The 10,633-nt window shown below is 39.4% G+C and overlaps 1 protein-coding gene across 1 annotated transcript in view; it reads right to left on the bottom strand.

Annotated features, from left to right (window-relative positions):
* Nucleotides 1–10,633, bottom strand: part of LOC143287592 (uncharacterized) — a 31,812-nt gene that overhangs the window by 20,209 nt on the left and 970 nt on the right. The window contains exons 2-5 of the mRNA XM_076595701.1: nt 9,869–10,361; nt 7,596–7,690; nt 3,821–4,145; nt 886–935 (exon numbers count right to left, since the gene is read on the bottom strand). Of these exons, the coding sequence (XP_076451816.1) occupies nt 886–935; nt 3,821–4,145; nt 7,596–7,690; nt 9,869–10,262 (864 nt within the window). The 5' untranslated portion in view covers nt 10,263–10,361. The remainder of the gene's footprint in view (nt 1–885; nt 936–3,820; nt 4,146–7,595; nt 7,691–9,868; nt 10,362–10,633) is intronic.

Raw genomic sequence — 10,633 nt, forward strand, 5'->3', positions numbered from 1 at the left:
ACTGCAGCTGTCAAAGTTTGTTACAATGTGAAAATGAAAAATGGTCTTAACATGACCCCTCAATGTTGACAAAAGTCGCCTATGGCAGTGCACTGTCTAGTCAACAAAAGTCACAGGTACATACATTATTCCTTTTAAACAGCTGTGTGCTTTCAAGGTTTCACCCCTACAGACAGCCCCTTGGGCTGAAGGACACACAAGTGGAGACATTACTCCTTTTAAACAGGTGAGTGCCTATAAATAAGACAGCTGATGACCTACAAAAAGTGTTGCCATAGTGCCTATAAGACATCCATTGACGTCCCTCATTGGAGTTTGGTTCAATGCACATAAACAGACACTGAACGGTTAGTTTGATGAGCCTAGATTATAAAAATACTATTCAAATGTGCATACATCAGATAGAAGAATCCTTTCCACTCGATAATGATTTACTAACTGGACCACATGGAAAGCGCGTGGACAGGGGGTCGCATCATATGCTAAAGAAAAGGCATTGAAAACTTTGTCCAGTAAAGAAAGTGGTCCCAGTCAGTGGGTTTACACAATTTTGAAAGTTGTGGTTATGATTATGGAACCAACAAACGAACAAACTTCTGCAACAAGGAAAAGAATGTACAAACAAACAAACAAAAAAAAAGAGAAAAAAACAAGAACAAAAAATTAAGGACTCCAGCCATATATATCCAGAAGACTGCAATGTTAACCATTATTCAATATCACTTAGAAAAAAACAAAAAAACAATACACTGTATATATTCCAGAATCTTGGAAGTTGTGATGAAAACAAAACATCAAGACTAAAACGAACACAATACATTTTGTGAACAAAGAGACAGACAGAGAAACAGACAGAAAAAAACAAGAACATTGCTGTGAACTGACCTGTGTGACAAATGTGGGCGCCACATTCCCAGCCTGAGAGAACACCGTGGCTGAAACAGGTTCTGACAAAATTAACTGTGAGCCTTGTCTGCTTTTCTGGAACCTTCTAAACCACCCTAATTAATGTTTTGCTACTTCATTACATTCCTTGTGACCCAAAGACACTTGATAATGAAGACATTCTATTCAATTACGTACTGTTTAGCACTCACTGTATTGCTGTTGATTTTGAGTGTGTGTTTACCTAAAAAAGCAAAGAAACAAACAAAGAAACAAAAGCAAACAAACAAACCCCCCCCCCAAAAAAAAACAACAACAACACAAAACAAAAAAAAACCAACAACAACAAAACAAAACTGCCAATGTTTGTTTCCTAAGCACAGTTCTATGTCCAGAGATTTTTAACAACAGTTCAATACAACATCTCAAACAACAACAACAAAAAAAACTTTTTTTTTTCCTTAGCATTTTTCAAAACGTATGATTTAACACACTGTAATATATATCTATGCCTGCTCTAAAATCTAAACAACAGCAACATCAGTTTTCTAATGCATCCTTTTCCCCCCCCTCAATTTAACAACCAATACATTTGTTCCAGAATTACAACAGCGGCAACACAGTTTCCAAACACAGAATTTGTTTCCATAATATTACAAGAAGCAATTTATATTGTCAAACAAAACAAACAAATAAAAGGAAACAAAAAGCACTGGTGAAATCGAAAGGGACTGACTTATGCCATACCGAAAGGTTTGTGGATCTGGACCATGACCGCTCAGAATGAAGGTGCACGACTTATGCCATACCGAAAGGTTTGTGGATCTGGACCATGGCCGCTCAGAATGAAAGTGCACGACTTATGCCATACCGAAAGGTTTGTGGATCTGGACCATGGCCGCTCAGAATGAAAGTGCATGTACTGAAACTTTCTTTCTTTCTTTCTTTTTTTTTTATTATATAATTTTCCAAAGACATGTATACAATACAGAGAACAGTATGAAACAAACGATATAAACTGAACAGTAGCATCCACTACAGAGAGAAAGACAAAACAGGACATAACAAAACAACAACAACATCAACAAATACAGAAAACAAGAAAAACAAAACAAAAAAAAACAACAAAAAAAAACAAACTTGTCCAATCAATCAATGTGTAAATATTATTGACTGCAGTAATCATGATGATTTAAGATGACATTAGTAATAAACAGACCAGTTGTAACATAGCAACAGCATCAATTATGTCAATTATTACAGTAATGGTATCAAGGATGAAGCGAAAGCGAGTGACAGCATTATAATATCATAATAAGGAGCAATGAGTAGACCACTTCTACATTATTGGAAAAGAAAGCTTGAAGTTAATCACATTGTAAAGATAACAGCAACAACAATAAAAAAAAACAAAAAAACTGAAACTTTCTGATGAGATGGTAAACCAAAGTTCAGTGTACAGTGTGCATTTAGCATATCTAAGAGAACCCATGGCAACAAAAGGGTTGCCCTGGCAAAATTCTGTAAAAAAAAAAAAAATTCAATTGATGGTAAAATACACCTGCAGACTCAGACAGAAACAACAACAACAACAAAAACCCACAAACAAAAAGACGATAGCCCTGCACTGTGGTGATCAGATCCGCTTTCCCTGGGGAAAACAGCCCAAATTCCCCTCAGAGAAATCTCTCATAACAAGAAGTCTTCCAATACAAGGTGATAAAATACATGAAATACATGAGTAATCAACACAGATGCTTTCTTTTACTTACTTCCACACTGTATTAGAGGTATTATATATCCAAATCATCATCAAAATGCCAATACAGAAACCTTTATAATGCATATTATATGTCACCCAAATACCAAGGCCTAAGCAAGTTGATTTTACTCTGAGTAAAAGAATTACAGCCAATGCTGGCGAACTTTGTTTATGAACGTTTCTTTTCATAACATGTTTATATTTGATTGTGTCTTATGAAACTTACAGTTTTAAGACAACAAAACATTCTATTCTATTCCATTCCAATATGAGAGATATTCCCCCACCACACGAAACAGCCCCAGACCTCTAACACAAGAGATACTCCCCCACCATTCGAAACAGCCCCAAACCTCTAACACAAGATACTCCCCAACCATTCAAAACAGCCCCAAACCTCAAACACAAGAGATATTCCCCCACAATACAGAACAGCCCCAAACCTCAAACACAAGGGATACTACCCCACCATTCAAAACAGCCCCAAACCTCTAACATGAAAGATATTCCCCCACCATACAAAACAGCCCCAAACCTCAAACACAAGGGATACTACCCCACCATTCAAAACAGCCCCAAACCTCTAACATGAAAGATATTCCCCCACCATACAAAACAGCCCCAAACCTCTAACATGAAAGATATTCCCCCACCATTCAAAACAGCCCCAAACCTCTAACACGAGAGATATTCCCCCACCATTCAAAACAGCCCCATACCTCAAACACGAGAGATATTCCCCCACCATTCAAAACAGCCCCAAACCTCTAACACTAGAGATATTCCCCCGTCATTCAAAACAGCCCCAAACCTCTAACACAAGATATTCCCCAACCACACAAAACAGCCCCAAACCTCTAACACAAGATATTCCCCAACCACACAAAACAGCCCCAAACCTCTAACACAAGAGATATTCCCCCACCATTCAAAACAGCCCCAAACCTCTAACACGAGAGATATTCCCCCACCATTCAAAACAGCCCAAAACCTCTAACACAAGAGATATTCCCCCACCATTCAAAACAGCCCCAAACCTCTAACACAAGAAATATTCCCCCATCATTCAAAATAGCCCCAAACCTTTAACACAAGATATTCCCCAACCACACAAAACAGCCCCAAACCTCTAACACTGGGGATACTCCCCAACCATACACAACAGCCCCATACCTATCTGTCCCAACATGAGGGGAGCCCCACTCTGTTGAGGCAGCATGGCTGGTTTCCCAGCCACTAACGCAGGAGCTGCTGCTGCTGCTGCAGCAGCCGCCGCCGCGCTGCCCGCCTGACCCTGACCTTGACCCGCCTGACCTGCGCCTGCCTGGCCTTGACCCCCTTGCTGACCTTGACCCCCAGCTTGACCTTTGCTGCCGTTGGCTGGGGCAGTACCGCCCTTGGTGGCGGAGGCGTTGGTGACGGGAACGGCCATGGACACGGCCTGCAGGCTGCTGTTAGAGTTGGCCACTGCTGCCAGCTGGGCTGCCTGGGCCACTGACTGTGGGCATGCGTTGACAGACACACAGTGAGACACAGACTAGAGTGAGGCATACAGTGAGACACAGAGTGAGACACACACACACACACACACACACAGTATTGACCCAACAGAGTCACATTTACACACATATACACGCACACGCACACACACAGAGTATAAAGTTACATTCACACACACACAAAGTGAGGCACACTCACACACAGAGAGTCACACACACACACAGAAATTGAGAAAGTACACACACACTGACACAGAGATAGTCACACACACACAGAGTGAGACACACACACACACACACAAAGACAACAGTCACACATACACACACACACAGATGACAGGGTAAGAGAAAAAAACAACACATACAAAGCAATGTAAAAACATGAGTGTTCTACCAATTCTGAAAAAGTTTTACTCTGAAGGAACAAAATTCAGAACTTTTACCATTAACCCTATATTTTCTAAGACCCCTAAGCAAAGCCACAAATACAAATACAATTATACACACACACAACAGAATGTTAAAACTGAGAGATTGTAACTAGAACTAGAAGGTAAGATAAGGACTACAAGAAGAAAAGGATAACTTTATCTCATAAAGAACAAGAGAGGCAGAGCCTTCAAGACACACTTGTGATACACTTTTTAAAAAAATCCAAGCTTTTTATGTATTGAGTATAATGCATTTACTGTTATATTTATATTTTTTATATTCTCTAAACTTGGCACTTTGATCTGATATTCGACTCAACAAAAGATCTGTCATTATTTTCATTTTTTGTTCAAACAGGAACTTCTTTTGCTAAGCATGAAAGTTTTGTTTATTGCGAACGTTTTGCTGCAGGCAGTAAAACAAGGGAAATTACTCCGGGGGGACTTAGTTTGCTTTAAACTGATCTTTCTCATCTTAAACATTACATTTTGAAATTATACTCAATACATAAAAAGCTTGGATGTTTTTTAAAAAGTGCATCATAAGTGAGTCTTGAAGGCCTTGCCTCTCTTGTTTCAAAATGTAATGTTTAAGATGAGAAAGATCAGTTTAAAGCAAATTAACTCCCCCTAGCATTACAGAGTAATTTCCCTTTTTTACTATCTGCACCAAAACGTTTGCAAAATAAATAAACTTCCATGCTTAGCAAAAGAAGTTCCTGTTTGAACAAAAAATGATAATAATAACTGCTCTAGCTGTTGGGTCAGAATATCAGATCAAAGTGCCAAGTTTAGAGAATACAAAAAATATAAATATAACAGTAAATGCAGTTTGCATATAATTAGGCTTCATTCTTTATTTTTTTTTTGTCCATCCCAGAGGCGCAATATTGTTTTAAACAAGATGACTGGACAGAACTGAATTTTTCCTATTTTTATGCCAAATTTGGTGTCAACTGACAAAGTAGTTGCAGAGAAAATGTCAATGTTAAAGTTTACCACGGACACACAGACACACAGACAACCGAACACCGGGTTAAAACACAGACTCACTTGTTTACACAAGTGAGTCAAAAATGGCATCAGGTGTCAGAAACAATAAATGAATAATACTAATACTAGTAATAGACAATTAGCTATCACTCTCTCTCTCTTTCTCTCTCATATACACACACAGAGTATAAAGTCACATTCAAACACACACACACACACACAAACTGAGAAAGGACATACACACTGACACAGAGATAGTCTCTCACACACACACACGCACCCACGCACACAGTATAAAGTCACACACACACACACAAAGTGAGGCACATTTACACACACACAGAAACTGAGAAAGTACACACACACTGACACAGAGATAGTCACACACACACACACACACACACACACACACACACAAGTGAGGCACATTCACACACAGAGAGAAACTGAGAAAGTACACACACAGTGACACAGAGATGCACACACACAAATAACATTAACAATAATTCTATCAAATATGAGCAACAAATATATATATATATTTTTTTTTTTTTATAAAAACAACAACAACAAACCACATACAAGCACTTGTGTCAGCTTCACAAGCAAATGAAAGAGTGCGAAGGAGAATATGGGGTGTTACATATAGTTGCAGAATACAACAACACAGATTTGACAATTAATATTGATTTTTCTGATTTTCACCTTTCAGATGTTGTTTTGTTATTGTTTTTTTTTCTTTCTTTTTTCTAATGTGTGTGTGTGTGAGCAAAACTTCTTAAAATTAAATACTTTAGGTGTGGTGAAAGGTCTTTAATTCCAAGACCTTTGCAGACCCTGTCAGGTAAAACATTTATGATTTACTCCCATGACTTTTCCAGTCCTGGAAATAGTCTATTTTTCCACGACTTTTCGGAGTTTTCCAGACCTTCAGTTCCGTGAGTCTTTGGGAACCTTCAACAAATTCTACACAAGTGTACACATGACAAGCATAATAGCTAAGCGCTTTGAGTTAAGAGTGTTGGACTTTAGTTTAAATCTAGGAGTCCTGGATTTCATCCTGGTGTTGGCAGGTGATGGTTGAAGATTTTTTTGATTTCCTTGGTCAACATATGTATATGTACAGACCTGTTAGTGCCTTAATTCCCTTCTAATATAGTATATATACACATGCAGACAAAACATGCATGTTATAGATCCCGTAACTCAAGTCAGTGTTTGGTGGAGGATTATGGAAACATAATCATACCCAGCATGTTTGAAACTGACATCAAGAGTATGACTGCCCATGTATGGTGGAATTTAAAATGGTCATACACGGAAGAGCCCACTTGCAGACTTCTCTAAATCAGTGAATGAGTGAATATGGGAGTTGTAGCCTATAAACACAGAAAGAAAACACACTTCCACAGTGTCCAACTTCCAGTTTCACAACTTCCCATCACACAACTAACGTTTAGGATAATTCTTTGTGTTACTGAAACAGAAAATATACTACTGATAAAGTGAGAAAATGAAAACAGCCAAAACTGCTACAATCATGCACACACTTATATCAATTATCACATCATGATCAACAGACACAGCATACAAATGACAAATGCACACAAATCTCACACATAACATACATATGTATACACCACACATAACATATAAGTATACCTACACACACACACAATTACACAAACTGTCACTCACACTCTTTCATATATGAACAGTTTCTCTCTGCCCCCCCACCCCACCTCCCCCTCCCTCCTCCTGCACTCCCCCACACATACATAATATGAAATCAAATCATTCTGGATGAAATCTGCATGAAACAATACTCCTAGTTCTATTGAATGCCTGCAATCCAATTCTTCACATAATGATGCACATTGAATATTAATTTAACAAACTGTTTCTGGACAATTTCATCTGAAACTAGTATGTTAATTAATACACATCAATCCAGACACACACACACACACACACACACACACACACACACAGAAACACAGACAGTGATATACGAATGATACATACCAGCTGGGTAGATGAAGGGGAGAGAAGCCCTCCAGCTGTGTTTGGATTTGGTGCTCTCCCTTGAATGATGTTCAACTGGTTCATCTGCATGGCAGCTGCAATAGAAGGTGCTGTGACTACCAGCAAGTCATAACATCAGTTTCTCTCAGATACTTCTGCATAATACACTTAAAAAAAACAACAAAAAACCCCCACAACCCAAAAACACCTATGGAAGTTCACATGCACGCATCCTTGAGCTGAAATTGATATTTGTATTTCTCTTTTCTTGTCACAACAGATTTCTCTGTGTGAAATTCGGGCTGCTCTCCCCAGGGAGAGTGCGTCACTACACTGAGAGCGCCACCCTTAAATTTTTTTTTTTTTTTTCATGATTCGAACCAGAGCACTCCTTGGCGGACACGTTACCTAAAGGCCATCACGTCACTGTACTGACAGTGACAACAGCAGATAAAAACAACAATAACAACAACAAAAAAACAACAACAAGAGAGAACTAGATGAGAGACAGAGAAACAAAACAAAGATGAAGCACACTGCCTGTTTGTAAAAATAAAATACAGACATAAAATAAATCGTAAAAACAAAACACACACACACATACACCACACACACAAAACAAAAAAAAACCCAACCAAACAAAAAAAACAAAAACAAACAACCCCCCCCCCCAAAAAAAAAACATGGACTTACTAGCAACAGAATTTCAAGATGCACAGCAGCAATTCAACCCCTTCAAACTCAATGCCCTGGGATGGACATTTCTATCCTTGTCATTGTAGAATTTTTCCTAAATTCTATTCATTTACTGTAAAAAAAAATCAAAAAAAATCATTAAACCCATGTGAAATGATCATTTTGGGTTAATATATATTCGGATAGTGTGTTATTTTCCCTTTAGAAAAGCAGTGGACATACATATTTTGTTTTAGAAGTTTGAAAGTTTCTAAGAAAAATATTGTATTAGTTGTCACCTTTGCAGTCGGTAACCAAAACTTCCCTTGGCAAACAGTAGTCACTGACTGAGCATTAAATACTAAACAGGCTTGGTATTGAAAGGATTAAACTGTTAACTGCACATCACAGGCTCTTATATAGGAAGGTGGGGCCCAAGCCTCTCCTGTTGCATTAAAGTAAACCTTCCCCAACTGAGGTCAGGCACCACCCATTCAAACGTGGATGGAGTGAGGAAAATTGGAGTAAAGTGCCTTTCTCAAGGACACAACACCATGACCAACTGGAAACTTGAACCCTGTTCTACATAGGATCAAAATGCAATGCCTAAAGTAAATGATTTATCTGCCCTGGTGCCTCAATGAACAGCATAAAGTTTATGGGATACAAACCAACAAACCAAGTCTACTGGGATGCAGGCAGTGCTAACCAAGTTCTCTGTTACCAAATCATTCTCAAATCAAATGCACCGATGCCATGCATTCAGCTTCGTACTTTATTAGTTTGTAGTTTATAAAATATAGTGTGTAACTCTCCCAGAGTCATTTTTTTCACACACCGAAAACTGAATGAAATGAAAAACATATATTTTTAAATTTCTGGGTCAGTCTGGTGTCATAAACTCTACCTTCATTTGCGTTCACTAAGACCCCAGCCATGGGGACAGGGAATTCATATCCACCGTGTCTAGGCTACCCTGGCGCTTAGCATAAAAAAGTGGTGTGCCCAATCCAGCACTTCTAGTTCGATCACTTTAATGTTCCCAACTGAAGTTAGGTACCAATCTACACTTGGGTGGAGTACGGAAAATCAAGATTTTAAAAGTGCCTTTCCACAAGGACACAACACCATGTCTAAAAGCGTTCTCAAACCCTGACGATCAGTGAACGTTGGATCAGAAGACCAACACCTAACCAAGACAGTGACAAGGGCGCAAATGAGAGAGAGAGAGAGAGAGAGAGAGAGAGTCACTGTCTGGTAGATAAAGAGAAGTGGTCAAAACAACTGAAGAAGAATGTTAATTTTGGTAACCATTTTTTCTTCCCATATATATCTAATAAACTGATAAAGGTGTGTTTTTTTTTTGCGAGTGCGGACCCCTTGCATAAGTGACAGAATAATCAACTAGCTGATTGTGGTCGCTGCCAAGGAAGAAGTAGGCACAGTCATGTTAACTGTTAGCGCACTGGGCCCCTGTGTCAAGCAGGTGAATACACTACGAATACCCATTACTGTCATCATCATTGTAAAAAAGAAAACAAAACAAAAACAAAGGCACACACACACACCAACTGTCTCTCCACACAAAGTCTACCTACCTTGAATCATCAGCTGCTGCTGCTGCTGGTATGGGAACTGGGTCATGTAGGCTGGGTTGTGCATCGCCCCCGGCAACATCTGGAGCGGCAGCGGCGTGGCCGACCGCAGCGTGTTGGCTGTGGCCATGATGGGCTGTGGGGGTTGCTGCACTGTCACTGGCGTTGTCAGTGTTGAAGACGATGCCCGCTGCTGCTGTTGGGCCTGTTGTTGTTGTTGCTGTTGCTGCTGTAACTGATGATGCTGAAGCTGCTGCGCTTGCTGTTGCTGCTGAAGCTGCTGTGCTTGTTGTTGTTGCAGCTGTTGTTGGGCTTGCTGTTGTTGATGTTGATGTTGTTGTTGCTGCACCGCTGCCTGCTGCTGGGCCACTTGCTGCTGCTGCTGCTGATCAGCCATTGTGGATCAGTATGAAGATGATTCCCACTTGTGCTCAGTAAATGTCTGCTTCTTTTCCTTTTCGTCTTCTTCTGATCAGGTCTGTCTGATCCTGTATATCTGCATTTGTGAGAAAGAATGAAAGAACCACTACAAGTATTAATCACAGCATTGAAAAACAGCTTTCTACACAATATCAAATAGCTGACTAAATGAAAAAAAATACAATTTTCCAACAACAAAAATCAACTGTGAATTTCAGTTGTTACACAAAGAGGCTGCTTAGCTGGCAAGTGGCAGTATCAGATTAGAAGCAAGATCTATTTCTATGTGTTCATTTCCTGCAGTTCAACTTGGCTTCAGTGGAGATTTTTGTTCCAGTCTTTGGGATC

Source organism: Babylonia areolata, chromosome 11, assembly GCF_041734735.1.
Source record: "Babylonia areolata isolate BAREFJ2019XMU chromosome 11, ASM4173473v1, whole genome shotgun sequence".
Classification (NCBI taxonomy): Eukaryota; Metazoa; Mollusca; class Gastropoda; order Neogastropoda; family Buccinidae; genus Babylonia; species Babylonia areolata.